Source organism: Stomoxys calcitrans, chromosome 3 (assembly GCF_963082655.1).
Source record: "Stomoxys calcitrans chromosome 3, idStoCalc2.1, whole genome shotgun sequence".
NCBI classification, from domain to species: Eukaryota; Metazoa; Arthropoda; class Insecta; order Diptera; family Muscidae; genus Stomoxys; species Stomoxys calcitrans.
The window spans coordinates 57,626,706-57,647,310 of NC_081554.1; the positions used below are offsets into that span (position 1 = coordinate 57,626,706).

Here is a 20,605-nt window from a genome sequence, read left to right on the forward strand (position 1 = left end):
CACGGAAACTCTTTTGAAACACTACAAAAATATCTATGAAAACATAAAACTTTTATGAAGATTTTTTCATAAGTAATGAGCGAATGTCCCACTGAATGAAATCAGCAAGCCTTTTTCCTTCAAAATCTATTTTCTAAAAAAAATAGTCACGAAAAAAAGTCGCGAATAACGAACATAGTACAAGCCTTTATGTAGAACATTTGTCGTCAGGATTGCCATGATATGTTTTGCACAAATAAGTGTGGCCACCCCAAGATATCCTCTATTGTGAATGACTAACAACTTAATAATATTAAAACCAAATATTTATAAAATTGCTGGCTATCAATACTAAAAACAACACGGCAATTGAGATTTGTGTAGTGTTTCAAAAAATAATCGCGAAAAACATGTGTTTTCAACTGTGAAAACAGACAAAGTACCAGCCATAAAGAAGCATTAAACACTCAAACAAACATTAAATAAGATAGAATAAGTTATTTTTTTTTTTTTTTTTTTTTTTTTTTGGACTTTAATCGAAATGGCAGAGTACGACTCTATATGCCAGGTTGTACTTCCTAAGTTGGTGTCCCCACCAACTGTAAATTAAAACACGTGTATTAAAAATACAGAATTAAAACCAAAGTACAGTTATAACTGTACTGTGTATAACGATGACTAAGCATCGAATCCCGAAGCGTCCGCTTCAGACGAATTCTAAATGCAAAGTGAATAAGTTATTTAGAAATAAATTTGTTCAACGTCCTGTTGCCCAAATTACCAAAATTATGCTACCCTTGGCTAGTATGATATCCATGTTGACAAACAACTCTGTTATAAATGGCGCGCGATCTGTACATCTATTAGTCTCTTTTACTCTCACATATCACAACGGTTTTTGCAAAATTCCAACAAAACATAAACCAAACAAAAATTAGTACCAATCGAAGTACCGAGTACTGCGACACAAGCATACATATATAGCTGCAAGAACATAAACAGTTATATCTCCATGTTTCCATTGAATTCATGTACTTTTGAGTATTTGCGTTGTAAAACTATAAAATAAATGAAAAAAGAAAAATAAAATTTGCCGGCACATCGTAATTGTTGAAAGCAAATCAAGTTCACTACACATTCCACCAAAATAGCGGCTGCAAACGGAATCATGGCACGCGATCGGGAGCCACCACAATCCCACACACAAGGAGCCACACAGAGCCAGGTGTCTAATTTGTGGAGTCAAGTTGAGAGCCAACCAATTGAGAACATAGTTTGGGGTCGACTCTATGGCAAGAACGTGAAAGTGAAATCACTGGGTAGGACCAACGATTATAAGATTCTGTATCTGAATACGTCTTTTTCTGTTGGTAACATTTTGTTTATTTGTTCTTTAAATTTTGTAAAAGATGTAAATTAGTATGTAGTAGTTTATATTAATTGTCCTTGGTGTAGATCTGTTGATAGATGCTTTTGTTGTTTGTCAAAGTGCGTATACATTTGGATAGAAAAGTGTGTGCTGTAACAATGGTATCCAATTACAAGCAAGCTTCTTGCACAATGGTCGTTGCTAGATTTAGAATTTGAAGATGCTATGGTACCAGGCTAGAAGGTTTTTATAATAATCTCAACATATTTGTTGCTGTACTGTTGAGATACAAAAGTGGTAATTTTTAGTTAAGTACATAAATAAGCCTTTGACATTTGTTATCTCTGAATAGAAGTTCATGATAACTGCGCTAACGTTGGGTTGCAGGGCGGATAGGTTTGGAGGTATGTAAGTGGTTTGGAGTAGGTAATACGACTCCGGCCCGGTAAGACACTGCAGCCCTGCATTTGGAGGTGGCGATCCTCGTCAAGTTCCTGTAGGTGAGCAAGCTCGTTTCGGTCCAAATGACCGACCGCTGCGGGAACAGTGTGGTTATTTAAAGTCGCCATAAACTCGCCTCGTCATATCGAGCATTAAAGGCTCTCAGTATTTGTGTAAGAGCCGGTGCCGCCCGACTTCCCACTGAGACTACGCACAATACCGCTGATTGTCCGCACCCTGTGGACGGGCCCGGCAGCTCGCAGATAAGCTTCTCGTGACAGCAACGTGAAAGCAACACCACATAGAACGGAACTTAATGTTCCGGCCTGTGTGGTGCTATCCCGTGCCGGGAACCGATTGTAAATAATTTACCGATTTTCATTGCGTTTTTGGTCTGGCCGCCATATATTCGGTTACATAAATAAGCTTTTCATAAATCATTCTTTAATTATTGAGTTAAAGACGTCTTACAGATTAGGGCATCTTGATCTATTGTGACGCTAACTAGATAAAAGAGACGGCCTTGTAGTTCCGAATTGATTGCTTTTAATAGCCTCATAATTTGCAAATGTTCACCTCTGATTATTCAGACAAGGGGAACTTCTTATTGCTGGTACGACATATGCAGACAATATAGGTTTTATAGTTTCCACCTCATTTGGGTGGTGACAAAAATAACCAGCATTTCTGGTTAGTTGTGGTCAAGTCTCTTTGGAAGCCTGGTGCAAGGAAAGATACGATTTATCAGTTTTGTCGACGTAGTGACTTACCCGCTTGGCAGTTCAACCGTTAATTGATTAATCATCCCGAGAGCGATAGGCTAGGATCACAGTCAGTGACAAAGTGGGGAGTAGAAAAAAATTTTCTCCAACCCCAAACCGGTAGCAGTTGGGGAGCAGGCAAAGAAATATTGTTCACTATTGGTCGGCAACGACTGTGTGGTATCCTCAGTTCAGCGATACACAGGGCTGTAAGACTTCTGTTCTACGATACCAACGTGTCAGATGTGGGTCATCCTTTTAACCAAAAGTCACACGGCATACGTAAACTGTTTATCTGTTTAGCTAATCTTACAATCATATCTCACTCGCAACAACCTTTTCAAGTTGCAGTGTTTTTATAGACTATCCAACAACAAGCCTTTCTGGAACTAACAACTCGTATATACAGACAAAGGATATCGCGGGATATAAACACCCGGTGTTTATCAATAGCCTTCTGCTTTTGTATAGGGCACGAATTACCTTTTCGACCTTTCCAGAGAGTTCGACTTGATTGACTTTCTCTGAAAGTACCCATGTCACGTTTGCACTTTGAATTGTAGAATTGTAATTGTTGGAGGCCACCGTAGCGCAGAGGTTAGCATGACCGCCTATGACGCTGAACGCCTGGGTTCGAATCCTGGCGGGAATATCAGAAAATTTTTCAGCGGTGGCTATCCCCTCCTAACTAGCGACATTTGTGAGGTACTTTGCCATATAAAAACTTCTCACTCTGCGGCACGCTGTGGTATTTGGCTCTTACCCTGGAAACATCCAGTTTTCTTCTCCTAGTGAGGAAAGGCACTCCTGCTTTGGGTAAACACACTTTCATATGAAAACGAAATAGAAAATATTATTTCATTTAATGTTTTCGTAGAAAGAGAATTGAGCTCTCAACCAGGGTTTTGATAAGGGCTGAGTATCTATTAAGGAGGATTTTGGGTTAAAATTTTTAATTTTATCTTTAAAATTTAATATTTTTATAGTAATTTTTGATAAACATTAAGATAATAAAAATCGGAAGCAATCCCATGGCACCTGATTGACCCGATGGGTTTTTTTCATCGGCAAGGGCTGTCGCATTAGCATACAACACACTGCTACAACAACAACATCAATCCCATGGCAACCGGTTGTTCCTACCGGATTGACCCGATGGAATCCTTCATCGGCAAGGCCTGCCGCCTCGATGTACAACACACTGCTACAACAACAACAATAACATAAATCGGAAGCATTTACACCACGTTATACTTACTGTGTTTTAGGAATATATAGTGCAAGTCATGATTAATCAGTTATTATTATCTGTCATCGCATGATATCGATAACTATTCAAGACATCTTTGCACCGAAATTCTCTGCAGAAGATTGGATTAAAATAAAAAACTTGCTGTGTTCTATTTTAATCCAATGCAAGAGCGGGGCAATGGCGATATGGGACTCAGCAACCGCTATGGCGCTCTGGCCCGTCGTCGACCGAAGGAGTTACTGGCTTTCGATAAGAGGTTGCTGAACCGGACACTGCCATAGGCTGCGTGGCAGTGCACCTGAGTATACCGCACAATGACTTCTGCAGACGTTTTCTTGATGAGAAAAAGGGGGAGACTATCAAGCACTTGCTCTGTTCATGAACGAGTCTGCTCTCCTTTCCATAGAAGCGGTTATTTTGTGATCTGGATGATATGGCGAACGTACCTCTGGGAGGTCTCCTCAGATTTGTGGACAGGACGGGATGGTTTCGACGGAGGGTACGATAAGATACGGCTAGGTAAATATGTGCTGCGTCAGGGATAGGCGTTTCACCCCCCGTGCTGATTGTCCATTCTTCGAGGTCTCACACCTTTCTCTTGTTTCTCGAAACTTTTCAGGCAGCTTCTAATATCAAAACGAATTTAAAAAACTTCCCTGTTCGATACATATATACTCAAATGTAAATATGTGCTGCGTCAGGGATAGGCGTTTCACCCCCGTGCTGGTTCTAAATTCTTCGAGGTCTCACACCTTTCTCTTGTTTTTCGTAACTTTACAGGCAGCTTCTAATATCAAAACGAATATAAAAAACTTCCCTGTTCGATATACATATTTTCAAATGTTCTTAAAAATCTAATTTCAACAAAATTTTTATAAAAAAAAAAAAATTTCTAAAAACATTAGTTATGGACTCTAATACAACTATGAACTTAAAGCAAAATTAATGTTGCATATGATTTGAATTTTAGATTTAAACAATGAAAGCTTTACTGCTGGTCGGGGAGAAAACAATGATCTTATGCTGACAACTAGTGACTTACCCGAGAAGATATTGTGCCGTATATCCAAAGTACATTTTATTATAAAAAGGGCCAATTGTGATCTCTCAAATCCAGTTTACATAGAGGTAAAACGAAAATTTCATTTAATAATGGATTCAGTTGATATATTTTTATTGCCATGGATAGGATCATTCACGTAATGGAACATTTGTTAACAGTGAACGAGTCGGTACCAATAGTCGTCGTATCTTACAGAACGACGACATAATTTCACTCTCTCATCCCACCTATAAAGGTAAGTTTTGTATTCCAAAAAATATTGCTGAAGCTTCAATATAGGTGGTTGTTTTTAGCCTTTGTCTTTAAGGATCTCAGCCCAAATGAAGCTATGGGCTTGCCTAAAGAAATAACATCAAACTATTATGTTAGTCGTAAGCTAGGATCTGGAGCATGTGGTTTGGTACGGCTAGTATACGACAGACGATCGTGCCAGGAGTACGCTATGAAAATTGTAAAGAAAAATATGTTAGCCACTAGCACAAACCCCAATAATTTAACTGATCCCAATAGGGTAATGAATGAGGCAAAAATAATGAAAAACTTAGATCATGTAAGTAAATGAAAGCAAATTAAAAACTGAAACAGAATTTTCCTCTTATTATTCTCTTAATCATTTTAGCCCTGTGTTATTAACATGCATGACATTGTCGATAAGCCAGATTCTGTCTACATGGTTCTCGAGTTTATGAAAGGTGGTGATTTACTTAATCGCATTGTGGATAATAAAAGATTATCCGAAAAAATTTCCAAATTATTTTTCTACCAAATGTGCCATGCTGTAAAGTATTTACACGATAAAGGTAAAAAAATAAAAGTATGAAGGGAGAAGCTTATAGAAAGAAATAAAATTTTATTTTACAGGTATAACTCATCGAGATATAAAACCTGATAATGTTCTACTAGACTCTGCAGACGAAGAAACTTTATTAAAAGTTTCCGATTTTGGCTTGAGCAAATTCGTGCAAAAAGATTCTGTTATGCGTACCCTTTGTGGCACACCTCTGTATGTTGCACCAGAAGTGTTGTTGACAGGCGGCCGGGGCGCTTACACCAAAAAGGTGGACATTTGGAGTTTGGGTGTAGTTTTGTTCACATGGTAAGTATTGCATATTTTAGAAAGGCAAAAATTGAGAAAAACTAAAAATTTAATCAGTTACCATAGGGCGAATATTAATCCACTTCAGTAATAGGCTTGTTGTGCGCTCTAAATTCTTAAAATACCTCGAAAAAGGTAAATCTTAGTTGGGAATTCCGTGCAACTTACAAAATCCATAATTGTTTTTCTCACCATGTCCCTAAGATGATTTATGCCTGGTATTGTGGCCCCACCTAAGCACCGTTGTCTGTTATCCGCAAAAGCCGGGCAATGACATAGGCCACTTGCCACACCTATTATGCATAGGTGAGTTCGTAGTCCTATGTCTCACGTTGGGATCAGTATTTGCCACTCAAGAAAATTATTTCCCACCAAAATTTAAGAAAAATCCTACAAGCCAAAAATGCGGTATATGTTTCCACACACACCACCGAAGAGTTGGCTATTTTGCTATTCCATTTGCAAAACATCAAATTATAAATTTTAACATACAAAATTTAAACATAAAAAGTAAATATACAAGATTTCAATGAACAACTGTGCCGAGTTTGGATAAACTGATCTCCCGATTTAAGGGATTGCTCCCAGAAATATGCTTTTACTACCCATTTTCGCTGCTAAATACTCAGACGTTGAAGGTTGCATACACCCTTCAACGTCTGAGTATTTACCAGATCTAAACATATTTGTATGCAGCTGACGTGTAGCCCTATTTTCCGTTTGAAGGCATTGAACAGACGAATTTTAAACGCACAAAAAAATCCGTATTTCTTACCCCGACGAAATTTGGAAAAGACCCCTTAACACTCGTAGGAGTTACTGTCAATAACAGAACTTACGCCTTTTTTCAAAAATTTTTGGTCCCTCAAAATCTATTAACAAATATACACACAGATAAAAATAATTTTGAAAAACAACAACATTTGTCGACGACGAAATTTGCAAATTTTACTGCAACAATTTATTTTGATTTCAACGACCTAAAGTACAAATGTGTTGTTGAAAGGCATTCTTGTCTCGCAACTTCAAGAGATACATATGCAATTAGACAAACTAACATGGTGTTAGAGCGCTGGTGGGGCATTCTATGAGAAAACGAAAAATAATAGGCAAACGGGCTCCCCTAAGGTCAACGAACCCTGCAAACGAATTAAGGACCATGGTCTGCAAAGTGCAGCATACGCACTGTGATATGTTTTGGAAAAGCTCAGGAAGTGTGATGGATTGAGAGAGCCGTCACTACAGCACCGAAGTGTGTGTGAGATTTCACCACTTGAAATGCACAAGATTGTCCCCCAAACTACAAGTGTGAAACCAAATTGATCACATTGTAATATATGGCAGCCATTCGTCGAGACTTTCGAATTTGCATCATTACCTTGTTGCAGCAAAGGTTCGCACCCCCCTAAGCTTAGCGAGAAAAGTACGATCTGACAGTGACAGTAGGTTGAAAAGCTGCAGGCCCAATAAATGGCAATGGTATAATCAATTGACCCAACTGTTTGATCCAAGTACTACTTTTCTCGTAGTACAACGCCTAGAGCTGGCAAACTATGAATAATCTCAACATTTGATATTTACAATACTTTTAATATTAAATGCCGATAGTATCGATACCAATATTTCAAACGAAAATGAGAAGTTAAAATCAGTATATCGATTTATATAGATGCAATATCAATGCACAGACCGAACAAAAAGTAATTTAATAAATTCAGTTGGAATGCATGGGAGGAATCATCGTACAAAATGTTAACCGAGACGGATTAGAATAACGCCCTCTATAGGCACAATGTATCTTATAGGATAGATTCAGTGTCGGATCGCTTATTTTTGTTCAATTTGCAAAAAAAAATGAACTTTGCCGACATTATTGATAGGAAAAAATCAATCGATATTCAGACAAAATAATGACGCAATGGCAAACCATGGTCCATTCTATGGAAAATGCCGCGAAATCCATTCTCGGGTACCAGAAGCCTTCCCCAAGAAACACATGGTAAGACAAAGAGTGTCAAAATGCTACTGAAGCCAAGAATACGGAATACAGAGCAATAATTAGCAACGCGCCAGCCATATCTGACGACGCTTGCTGTCATACGTTCGTCAGTAAGAACAGTAAAGAACCTCTACGAACCGTTCAATACGAAGCGAGGTTTCAGACGGGGAGATGCTTATCGTATGGAAGATTATACGAGATGCAGGTGTGATCAGCACCCTACTAACGAGAGATTTCTTATATGGTTCTCAGAATTCGGTCGTCGTATAAACCACGAGCTGTTTGACGACGTTAGCACAGTTTAACATATCAAAATATTAGCATTGCGTTGTCGAGGTCATTCTGTCTGAATGAACGAAGAACCTTCGGTGAAGAATCTTTTAAAGGTTAACATTATGGTACATGCACACCTTTTTTATGTAAATGAAACAATTTCCTCACTTTCTTTAATAACTCAATTTAAATTAATATTTCACATGTAAAAATATCCTTTTCAAATTTCCTTTTCAGTCTAAGTGGTACATTGCCATTTTCTGATGATTACGGTTCGCCAGCATGCGAACAAATAAAACGGGGACATTTTCGTTTTAATCATCCATCATGGAAGCAAGTTTCGCAAAGAGCTACTTCCTTAATTAAGAATATGTTAATTGTAGATCCCCAAAGAAGACCAACCATAGATGATGTACTACAAAGTAGCTGGCTCAAAGATGCAGACATGTTAAGAACTGCCAACAAGCTAATGAAAATTGAAGCTATGGAAACCGAAGATGAAGAGAATTTTTTAGAGCCACCCATGAAACGTTCCAAAAGATAATTTATCCATTTTTTGTTTTAAGTATATATGTTATTATTAATTATCTTTAAAAAGAATACTCTCGCCAGATGCCAAATAGAGTACTAATTTATTACTTTATTATATGCATTTTTTGTTCCTTGATTTTATTTTATTTTTTTTTTTTAATTATTTACATCATTCATTGGATATGAAGTGAAAAACATGAACCCCAACAACACATACAATATGCCAAAATTACATTGGACAAAATATTAATGTTCTAAATATGGCATTTGAAATAATTTGTAAGAGTTGTACTCTAATTAATTTTTGTTAGATGTACTCAGCATATACATTGTTACTTATTCATTGAATCTATTTCTATGATTATTATTACTTTTTTACCTCAATATATGTATGTATTGTACTGTTTATGTTGCGTCATTGTTATAAGAGCTTTTAAAGGCTTTTAGTATTCCAAACATTAACTGAAGGGCTGTGATTCGCCTTCATTTCAATAAACTTAAAATATTTTTATGCGGAAAATGTTCTAATTGGTTATACATATTTTTATAACGACTTTTAATCCTTGATCGTATGTGGACATATGTCTGGCAACAACACATGGGATAGCAGTGAGCACCACACAAGCTGGAACATTGACTTCCGATCTGTGTGGTGTTCATTGCTGTCACGAGAAGCTTAGCTGCGAGCTGCCGGGCGCGTCCACAGATTGCGGATTGCTCCATCCGGAGTAGTTACTGCAGTCGCGGACAATCAGCGGTATCGAGCGAAGATTCTGTAAAAGGTCGGGTGGCACCGGCTCTTGCACAAATACTGAGTGTTTTGTTATAATTTCCAACTTCCATGCTAAGTACCGGTCCTCCGATTAGCTGTCTACGACCCCTAGAAGTTAAAATGTTTGCCTGATGTGGAAGAAATTGAAATTGACTAAACATACCAAAAATTAAGGTCAGTATACTAACTTACAAAGAGAACAAAAACCTACCAATTTTGGTAGGAATCTACCAAAAACGGCAACAGTGATTACAACTACAGGGGATAATTAGCGGTATCTTTCTTAAATACTGAGTGCATCTTTCATAAATACTGAGTGCATGCTAATTAAATCCGGATTTAGTGCTCTCGTCAGCTGATTTTATGGAGGGAAAACTGATGATCGAGCCATGTTGGATTTAAAGAGCATTGCAAACGGAGTTTGATACACTGGATAACATTCCAGTGGAATACTTTAATGCTTGTTGCTTGTGCCGTTTGTTTACCTACGCAAGTTTTGTTTGGCTTAAGTCCTTTTTCTAATTACATTCCAATTCATTCGGATGTTTTTAATTAATTTATTTTTATTTAATTCGGAATAATTTAAAATCATGCAATAATAACACCTGATTTATACAGTTAAAACAACAGCAGTCATTTGAAGGCGCTGACGCTTTGATTGGGTTTACAACAAAAGTAGTTGCCTAGTCAACGAATACTGGTTATTAATTTGTTTTATATGTATATCCCACGAATTCAGCGTGTTTGCGCTACATATCAAAAAAATATACCAAGCTGAAGGTACACGCCGAGGAAAGTTCTTAAATTCGTGCTTGCGTAAAAAGAAAATTGCGAAATTCCAGTAAAATTTGCTAATATTGACAAAGCATTCACAAAGGTAATAGTTGTGTTAAATTTTGTTAAAAATGTAAGCTTAAAATCTTGAGTTTATTAAGTTTTCTGGCATTGAGAAAGCACCGGTGATTAATTTATCTAACCTCATCATGTTTTTTAAAAATGGCGTCGGCCGGTGAAAATATGCCAATTCCATTGACAATGAAAATGATTGTAAATGTGTGTTTGAGTTGAATTTCATATTTTTGTGTTTTTTCTTTTTTATTAGCACAAAACCGCGGCTTAATTTATAGATATAAAAAGCAATAAAAGAAAGACAAAACAAAATGGCTGATAATGATGATCTTTTGGATTACGAGGATGAGGAGCAAACTGAGACCACTGTAGCGGAAACGCAAGAGGCTCCCAAAAAAGATGTCAAGGGTACTTACGTGTCTATACACAGTTCGGGTTTTCGCGATTTTCTCCTAAAGCCGGAAATTTTAAGATCCATTGTGGATTGTGGTTTTGAGCATCCTTCAGAAGGTGAGAAACTCATTAGCTTTATTCAATAGTTTGACCTAAAATGCTACTTTTGTTCTTTTTTTTTAGTACAACATGAATGTATTCCTCAGGCTGTCTTGGGCATGGATATTCTCTGCCAGGCAAAATCTGGTATGGGTAAAACTGCTGTATTTGTGCTCGCCACCCTTCAGCAGCTGGAGCCCACCGAGAATGTTGTCTATGTTCTAGTCATGTGTCATACTCGTGAATTAGCATTCCAAATTAGCAAGGAATATGAACGTTTTTCCAAGTATATGCCTTCCGTTAAGGTAAGCGGTACAATACGAAATAGTTAAATGTTTACTGTACATTAAAGTTTTATTCTTTTTTACAACTAGGTTGGCGTTTTCTTTGGCGGTTTGTCCATACAAAAAGATGAAGAAACATTAAAGAATGTTACACCCCATATCGTTGTCGGCACACCAGGACGCATTTTGGCTTTGATACGGAATAAGAAATTAAATTTAAAGCATCTGAAACATTTTATTCTCGATGAATGTGACAAAATGTTGGAACAACTTGGTAAGTGCTTTATTATGTTACGAAGAGTTTAAAATTTAATTTGTGTCGTAAATTATAGCCAGATATTTTTAATTCCAATACATTCAGGTTGCAATCAAATTTCTTGAACATCAGATTAAAAATATTGCTAAATTTAATGATTGTATCCGCTTTAGATTTGGACAGATATTGCCATGTAGTCAGATGGTGCACCATATCATTTAAGCTTGTTGGTGACAAAAAAAATTAACCATTGCATACTAGGTTGAATTGAGCTGGTAACGCTGTTTGTCCAACTGTGAAAACAATGCAGAAAAAAACGGAATATTTGTGAAAACATGTGCGGAATTTCATGAATAGATTTCAACCTAACTCCGACTTTAAAAACAGCTGCATTTTTTCAGTTTATAGATTAAATTATAAGCCTGTACGAAAATTACTATGTTGTTTTGTAACTACGTATTTGCATGTAAATGTAGCTATCCTCGCCAAGCTCGAATAGATGAGTGTTTGCAGAGTTAGAGGACTTATTGAGCCCTGTTAAACAAAGATATGCTCTACTCCGTAATCAATAGTCTGGGAATGTAGGTCACCTTAATCAATTTGACAAAGGTGGTGATAAAGTTACATGGTGTAACAAAAATCGCAATCAACCATCCAGTCAAAGTATTTTGAGTAATAACACACACTTGTTCAATCTTTTATAAGCTCTTTGCTATGCTATTCTTTGAATAGAAAGCATTGCATATGATCTCGAAAAATCACCAAAAATTTCTCCACTAAGTGTCGCTCTGCCTCACGCCATTCGAACACGGATCCGCAATTACTTTTTGGACAAACCAATATATGCGCCCTTCTGAACACCTCAGATTTATGGGTCGATTATGGATTGCTACTCAACTCCAGTTGCGTTGCCAGAAGATAAAACCTTGATATAAAAATTTTTAATTTAATTTGCTCATTTATTAGTCAAGTCGTTAGACCATATATGACTAAAACACTACAAAATTAACAATTTATTAAAGATTTCTTAAAAATTAATCAGGAATTAAATACTACTCAAAAATAGTAAATCTCATAAATTTAACTAATTTTACCAAAAATAATTTATAGTACATATAACAAAAGTTTACATTAAATCTTCTCTTGAAAAATAAATTAGTTTAACGTTGAAGATTTTTGTGAAACTACAAAGTAAATTGCAAAAAATGTAAGCAATTCCAAAAAGAAATGGAAATTTTTATTACAAATTTGCCTGTTGGCAAAGCAACTGAAGCTGGGTTGCTATCCGTAATCGACCCATTAGAAAAAGACATCACTTAGAGATATGGCCTAATTTAATTTATAAGTGTAAGATATTATTTCCGTTACTAAAGTATTCAGTACTTTCCCTTGTTTTACATTTAAAGGTTTAACTTACGTTATAAGTAATAATTTGTAACAAAAGTTCTTAGATACAAACCAATTTCTTCTTAAAATATTCGAATTCTTTCATGTTAATGTGCAGTTTGCAATATCTCGGTTACGCAAAAATGTAAACAAACATTATGGGAACTTTACATGGCACATCATGAAGCGAGGGTGTATGCGTTACATATATCAGTCATGGCTAAAAAATCAAATTCATTTGATTTTTTTATGATTTACGACTATCGATAATGGTTTATAGAGAAATGTGTAACCATTACTTCACAGATATTGAAAAATACTTTCTGTCCAAAATAAAGTTATAAATATAGAAGAAAAGTCTGAAAAATTAAATAAAATCAAAGAAAATACAAAATAGATAGATAGTATTCAACACGTACACACTACGAGCACGATCATGATTTGGCGTGTAAATGGCCTATTAAATGGCGCTTACACAAAAACCATATTCGCTCTCATTTCATAACGGTACATGGTATAGCTCCGATATTATGAAAAACGAAAAATCGATAAAATGTCGGTTACATCGTTTTCGCAGGAAGGTCTCGATATCATTAACGTAATAATTAAAAAATCTTGTAAGCCAGCACTAACATCAGATGGTGCGGTGTAAACGCAAGAAGTCGTTCAAAAGTTATTTGAGTGTTAATATGTATTTTTGAGTACGAAATTTGAAAACCCTCACATAAAATCGATTTATTAAGCAACAAACTTTGTACTGTGTAGTTAAACCCGATTTTTGCGAATAGTGTTGTGGGGAGTAATTATAACTATTATTTTTTTAATTTTAACGTTTTTTTTATCCTTTTTCAGATATGCGCCGCGACGTTCAGGAAATTTTCCGCAGCACACCTCACGGAAAGCAAGTTATGATGTTTTCCGCCACACTAAGCAAAGACATTCGTCCGGTTTGCAAAAAATTCATGCAAGATGTAAATATCAACAACGTGTTTATATCTCTATCCATACTTCTACTACTACTATACCTAGTTGTTGCCACACAAATGTTACAATTAATTACGCCACCACAAAGCACTATCTCAAATACTAAAACAATCCTGAAACCTTGCATTTTCATCAAATACCTACGACCGCCGGCTATGTATTTCAAATTTTTATTTAAAAGAGAAAAAAACTAAACGACAAAGAAAACTGGTCGTGAGCTAAGAAAAAAAAAGAATTGCGGGCTTTCGGCAAATTTTAACATACTTTTCTCGGAAAAACTTAAACGTTAAAAAGCATTTTAAATGCTGATAAATACTAAATTCGTCGCGTGACATCCCCCATCGTTCGTTTCGATGGTGGATAGTAATGTAATAAAACTTTAAACGGTATGCTCAAACGTTACATAATATAACATTATATTGCCTCTCGGTTAGTAACACACTGATCCACAGTGATCTAAAAATAATGTTCGTTTTCCGCGTACATAACAACTGGAGAAATTTTGTCATGCTTGGTTCTTGGCTAATGGGGCAAGAACTATCAACGTTTAGAGTCAGTTCTTAGTGACAAGTTCACAACAATATGATCAGCAAGTGGAAGGTCTCAGATGACTGCCCAATTTCTGATCACATGTATATTGACTTCGAACACTTCGACTTGGAAGCAGATAGGGAGAAAAAATCCTCAACAGGAGAAAAACAAACTGCACAGTCTTCGCACAGGCCTTGGCAAGCTGGCTTCCCATCTGTCCCAGTTAGACTGTAGTGGAATGCTGACATTGCTAAAAAAACGCAAAGCCTGCAGGAAGCGACTATGTTTTAAGAGAACGTCTTTGGTGGTTGTGTGTAGCCGTATGTAGAGTAAACTAATTAACCACATAGGTTTAAATAATACAAATACTACAGAAAAATTTGTATTCTCCCAACTCCTTTACATAGTTTTATTATTCTAATAATTTACATTTATTTGCATTTCTCAGCCCATGGAGGTATATGTAGACGATGAAGCCAAGTTAACCTTGCACGGTCTGCAACAGCATTATGTCAAACTAAAGGAAAATGAAAAGAACAAAAAGTTATTCGAACTTTTGGATGTGTTGGAATTCAATCAAGTGGGTTACCAAATCATATGGACAATTGGCCAAATCATTTAAATTTACCTTTTTAACAAAAACTTTTTTGTTTTAACTCCTAGGTGGTTATATTCGTTAAATCGGTACAGCGTTGTATGGCTCTGGCTCAACTCTTGACAGAACAAAATTTCCCAGCCATTGGCATACATCGTGGCATGACTCAGGAGGAACGTCTTAATCGCTATCAACAATTCAAAGATTTCCAGAAACGTATTTTGGTTGCCACAAACTTGTTTGGCCGTGGCATGGATATTGAACGTGTCAATATTGTTTTTAATTACGATATGCCAGAGGATTCCGATACTTATTTGCATCGCGTAGCTCGCGCTGGACGTTTTGGTACCAAGGGTTTGGCCATTACATTTGTTTCCGACGAAGCCGATGCCAAGATTCTGAATGAAGTTCAGGATAGATTCGATGTTAACATTACAGAATTGCCAGATGAAATTGATTTGTCATCCTACAGTAAGCCCTTTGCCATCATGTAGTTTGTTATAATTCTAACGATTCATATTTTTTACTTTACAGTTGAAGGGCGATAATTGGAGATTTTCATAAACATTTTATGGATAGCTGCTAACCAATCGGTTTTTCATGTCCCTTTGGATAACAGTATAATAAGAGTATCTCCTTCCCAACACAAAGCAACAACCATTTATCCTTGACTCTTAACTGAAGAAAATTCAAATAAACTCAACAAAAACACCCTATGCATTCATCTTTAATTTATGGTTATAAGAAAGATACGTGTTAATAATAATTTAACAATTTTTTTTTACTAAAACTAATATTTGCTTATTTTTAAAGCAAAACAAATAAAAAAGTAACCATCAAAGTTTTTGATTGATGGACAAAACAATACAAAGAAATGTTTTAATGTGAATTTGTACATAAGGTTGCAGGGAGGATCAATGTGAAGTTGAAGTACATTGGTAAACATTAGGATCCACCCCCTATTAGTGAATTGGGTTGATAAGACTGGAAGGCCTTATCATCAATGCCTCATTGGCGAATGCCTCGATTAGGAAGATTGAGATTTGGGTAACTCCGCGATTAGGGGCTTATCCCGTCTTTGGGATTTCAATTTGATTCTCGTCTTTTCAGAAGTACAGGATGACGTCGCTGTTGTTGTAACCACATATTGACGTGGAGCAAGCTCGTCCCGATCTAAAGGACCGATCGCCACGGAAACAAGGTGGCCATTGGTTATTTGAAGGCGCCAATAACTCGCCTTGTCACATCGAGCATCATAGACGTTCAGTATTTGTGCAAGAGCCGGTGCCACCCGACCTCCCACTGACCACTCGATACCGCTGATTGTCGGCGACTGCAAATACAGCTACTTCGTACGGAGCATTCTACTATCCGCAACCTGTGGGTGCGCCCGGTAGCTCGCAGCTAAGCTTCTCGTGATAGCAATGAACACCACATAGATCCGAACTCAATGTTTCAGCTTGTGTGGTGCTCACAGCTATCCTCATCATTATGGTATGTGGCCGATTCCTCTACTTCAACGAAAATCTTTCAGGGAGCATGGACGAAGCTGTCTGCATTGACAGGCTTAGTGTAACTGAGCCAGTACTTTTCACCAGCAGGCGAAAGCTGGGTGTTTTTAGGAAACCAGTTCTTGATGGAGTGTAGCTGTTGATCTCTATCTAGAGCCCAAGAAAATTGGCTTGATTCTTGGATGGCACTATAGCGCCTGAGAGGCTGAACGTCTGGGGCCTTATTCTCGCATCGAAGAATAATTCCGTTCCGCAAGTACATTGGATCGTGGCTTGCAATTGTAAGTTGTCAAAAAGTTATCGATTTCGGGAAGAAAAAAAAAATCGATCTGCCGAGCATATTTTGCCATCTCAAAGGTAAACAAAGTAAATGGTGGTTGTTAAAAAGTGATTATTAGAACAAAAATAAATAAAAACACAACTAAAACAATAAGTCATTGTTTTTTAAAAGATATGTTACAGTTTTTACGCAATAAATGGTTGTTTTATGTGAAAGAGGATTTAAAAAAGGTAGCTTACGTCGCGTCCCTCTAACACAGCCAACAGTGCTTCTTTGTTTTTTACGGGCAGGAATAAGGAGAACAACTGCCAAAGTACAATGTACAATTGGATAAGGTAAGAGGCTCTTCCTTGAAAAAATATCCTGCTGCATTAATTTAGTGGTTAAGCGACACAATTCTTGGTTTGGTCATGTTTTTAGATAATTTGCTTTGCCAAATTTGGTTAAGCACAAAGATAACTTTTGCCCAAATTTATTATTATAATCATAATTTTATTTTATAAAATAAATGCTTCGAAGTCCTATTTTTTGTCTATTGTCTTGAAAAGAGACGAAAATTTGTTATTTACGATTGTTCAGAGTTGTTTATTCCATAATAATGCTGGCGACATTTGTTAGATGTCGCACTGCGGCAGGCCGTTCGGACTCGGCTATAAAAAGTAGGCTCCTTATCATTGAGCTTATACTTGAATCGCGTAGCACTCATTGATATGTAAGAAGTTTGCCCTGTTCCTTAATGGTCTACCCACCAACAAATGCAGCCGAATCTTGGCGAAATGCAAGAAGTAGCTATTCGCACCTTTAATGGTTACACGTAAGACAAGAGCCCTCTAAAGTTTACCTCAAATCGGCCAAAGTAAATGCGGCTTACTGTCGGGAAAACATAAAGGAAGCTACTTTGGAGTATTCGGCGGCAATAATTTCGGTCGTAGACATTGGACGTGCCAACTAGACTCGGTACCGTCAAATAAAGCATGTGTGATCCTAGAATGACTGAAAAATCTTGTTCCTCGTTTCATCTGGTCCACACTGTTGCTGTCCAATTCGCCAAATGCCAATCCGATGGACTTTTCTATTTTGGAAATATGCCCCACCATCGATGCGTTTAAGAAAACTATTGCACGGGAAAGGACAAATTACAGGCAGATTACATACGTGCAGCTTGCAACTCGTTTTTTTACGACATGGAGCAAATTTCAAGGTAAAAGGTGTTCATACTAAGCAAAAGTGAAGGGTTTCAGAAATTAAGATTACTTCCAAACATTTATGTCCTTTAAAACAACACAAACTAATTTGGAACAAAAAATTTGTCATTTGAATTTTTAGCACTTGTATCAACTGCCCTGTAAATCTAAATAACACGCATTTGTTAGGTTAGGTTAGGTTTAAGTGGCAGTCTGTCATCAGACTCACTTAGACGTTTTCGTCCATTGTGGAGGAAGAAGGAAGATACCTTCTAGTTCCTACCGTTGAACCATCCAGATCGCTTAAAAAGTCCCAATAACTGAATGTTCACATCCGCTAAATCAGACAGGCTCTCAAAGATGTGAGAACCCAAAGTTGAACTCCTTCTGACTGCTAGTGCGGGACACACACACAGAAGGTTTTCTATAGTCTCTTCTTCTTCGATGTCCTCACAGCTTCTGTCGTTGCTGGTAACCTTCAGTCTGTCAGCATGTATTCCGATTAGACAGTGTTCTAGCCAATGACAACAAAGCAGTAGAACTCTTCACGTCTATATCAGACCACATAGTTTTGGAGTGTTCACAGCCCCTCTTTGTGACCATCTATCATCCGTTGTCCTTTGGGTCTGGTCCTGAAAATTTAGCTTACATGTCGCTAGAGACAAATCCACAGATTCCAGTATATCTGAAATATGAAGGGTAGTTCCTAGTCTCGCAAGCTTGTCCGCTTTACAATTCCCTGGGATATCTCTATGGCCCGACACCCAGAACAGGTGAATTTTGCAGTGTTCAGCCATCTCGTTGAGAGATCTGCGATCAGGGATTTAATGACTGTCTGAGAAGATATTTTTGCCAATAGTCTTAATGACATTATATCTTAGCCATTCCACCACTTCCTTAATTGCAAGGATATCCTCTTGATACACACTGCAGTGGCCGGGTAACCTTTTCGATATGACCAGTTTTAGATCTTTAGGTTACACCCCAAAGCCCACCAGGTTGTTTAGTTTGGAACCATCCGTATAGAAGTCTATGTTACTTCTGTTACAGGGATATCGTAGTTCCAATCGGTTCTATCAGGAATAGTGGAGGGGAAAATGCACTTGACAGGGCGCACTCCCATTTTTTTTTTTTTTTTTTAATTTTTTACACCCCCTCCAATTTTCACCCCAGGAGAACGAATCTGAAGTCTGAATTTGGAGCAAAGGCCTCATGGACCCAACTACGTGGTCAAGTCCCCCTCCGCCTTGGGGGAGGAATTGTCGAGTAGATTACGAAGAAACTGTGGTAAAATTGGTCCATACAAGGAGTAACTTTTGTAGTTGGCGCCAGTATTTGAAAAATATGGTAAAAAATCAAAAAATCGAGGTAAACATTTTTAATTTTTGCTATATATAAAAATTTTACTCGTTCACGTAAGCCGTAATTCGACCCTTGGTATATATTTACATGGATATTGTGAATATGCATGGATATTGGGAATATATACGGATACTGTGAATATACGTGGATACTGTTAGTAAGTATCGAACGCGTTGTTTTGTTATCAAACGTGAAATTTAGGGTGTCAAACATGTGTGAACTTTTTCATGTGCATTTATGTATGCAAACGAACATTTACTTTGTGCCATGTCGAACAGTAGCAAATGTTAATAAAGGGAAGTTATGCAGCGCCAGTGTGGTCTCATCAGATTTGTGACACGCAGTGAAATAATATTCAGATCTGTCAGTTCTCATGTGAACCACTTCCATCAGTGCGAAAACATAACTAGATGCTGTCTAAGTAATACCTTTTGGGCTGTAATAGCATAGAGTCTAAAAAAGTCTTAAGGTAGATCTACATGATCTAGAGCGTGAGGTTCGGCGCTACAAGAGAGAGAACCTCTAGATCAAGCAGGTCTAGACAACATTCATGCAGACACCGTAGCAGATGCGGTAAATGGCTACCGGGTGAATGTATAGTTCTTGGAGAACGACTGCCTCCCATTGCGCCTGAAGAAATTTACCTCCCCCGGCAAACCAGAGTAGTTCTGGCTCAATTACGTTCCGGCAGATGCAGTCGCCTCAACTCCTACAGAATAAAGATTGATATCGACGTGCAAGATGTATGTTCCGATTGTAACCAGGGACCGCACGATACACGTCGCCTGTTTAACTGCTCAGCAAGACCCACTCGACTCAGACCCAGATCCCTGTGGACGCACCCCATCTTAGTCACAGAGTTCCTGGGTCTTAACACTCAACAGATTCAAGCAGACGAATGATAGAACAAAACAAACTGCTACAACAATAACAACAAGGGAAGTTGCAGTATTATGAAGCATGTGGAATAAGCATGAACTGGCACAATACACTTAGCATCCATACTCATCGAACACTTTATCATTCTCTGATGCATTTCATGATGTACAAAAAAAAAAAAGAACTGGAAGAACGGAACTATAATACTGGGACAGCAGCACTTGGCAGATGAATGGTTCCTTCGTGTCAGTTCGATGCATAGAAACTATTAACAAGTGTTTGAGCATCTCCTCATTAAAGTTGAAGACAGTTTATGTTCAGTTCAGTCTTGTTCAACTCGCCTACAACGAGGTGTCGCTCTGCAAATCGACTATCGAGTCATTGAACTAAAACTTAAAACCTCTTTAGTGGAAGCTTAATCTTCTTCGATGAGTTTAAACATTTACAAACTGCTTTCAAGAAAAATACTGGAACCA

The 20,605-nt window shown here is 37.4% G+C and overlaps 2 protein-coding genes across 3 annotated transcripts; both read left to right on the forward strand.

Moving 5' to 3' along the window:
• Positions 1 to 750: 750 nt before the first annotated feature.
• Positions 751 to 9,275, forward strand: LOC106083079 (ovarian-specific serine/threonine-protein kinase Lok). 2 transcript variants are annotated; one of them, XM_013245914.2, is made up of 7 exons: positions 751 to 1,349; positions 4,773 to 4,930; positions 4,992 to 5,100; positions 5,159 to 5,415; positions 5,485 to 5,665; positions 5,727 to 5,961; positions 8,471 to 9,275. In XM_013245914.2, exons 1-7 carry the CDS (start codon positions 1,148 to 1,150, stop codon positions 8,775 to 8,777), a joined length of 1,449 nt encoding a protein of 482 aa, XP_013101368.1. In that variant the 5' UTR covers positions 751 to 1,147; the 3' UTR covers positions 8,778 to 9,275. The 2 variants fall into 2 exon arrangements, with proteins under 2 accessions (XP_013101368.1, XP_013101371.1); XM_013245917.2 differs by having other exon boundaries at positions 754 to 1,298.
• Positions 9,276 to 10,273: 998 nt separating this feature from the next.
• LOC106083074 (ATP-dependent RNA helicase WM6) lies at positions 10,274 to 15,629 on the forward strand. Its single transcript, XM_013245904.2, has 8 exons — positions 10,274 to 10,413; positions 10,639 to 10,895; positions 10,962 to 11,182; positions 11,252 to 11,435; positions 13,656 to 13,774; positions 14,767 to 14,898; positions 14,982 to 15,384; positions 15,448 to 15,629. The coding sequence occupies exons 2-8, from the start codon at positions 10,697 to 10,699 to the stop codon at positions 15,459 to 15,461; spliced, it is 1,272 nt and encodes a 423-aa protein (XP_013101358.1). The 5' UTR covers positions 10,274 to 10,413; positions 10,639 to 10,696; the 3' UTR covers positions 15,462 to 15,629.
• The last annotated feature ends 4,976 nt before the right edge of the window (positions 15,630 to 20,605 follow it).

Bases quoted from the DNA above. Each gene is read 5' to 3' on its own strand.
- LOC106083079 (XM_013245914.2), top strand. From the start codon at position 1,148: ATGGCACGCGATCGGGAGCCACCACAATCCCACACACAAGGAGCCACA. The intron at 5,416-5,484 runs GTAAGTAAATGA...TAATCATTTTAG, and splicing joins TAATGAAAAACTTAGATCAT to CCCTGTGTTATTAACATGCA. The intron at 5,666-5,726 runs GTAAAAAAATAA...TTTATTTTACAG, and splicing joins AAAGTATTTACACGATAAAG to GTATAACTCATCGAGATATA.
- LOC106083074 (XM_013245904.2), top strand. From the start codon at position 10,697: ATGGCTGATAATGATGATCTTTTGGATTACGAGGATGAGGAGCAAACT. The intron at 11,183-11,251 runs GTAAGCGGTACA...TTTTACAACTAG, and splicing joins AGTATATGCCTTCCGTTAAG to GTTGGCGTTTTCTTTGGCGG. The intron at 13,775-14,766 runs GTAAATATCAAC...TGCATTTCTCAG, and splicing joins GCAAAAAATTCATGCAAGAT to CCCATGGAGGTATATGTAGA.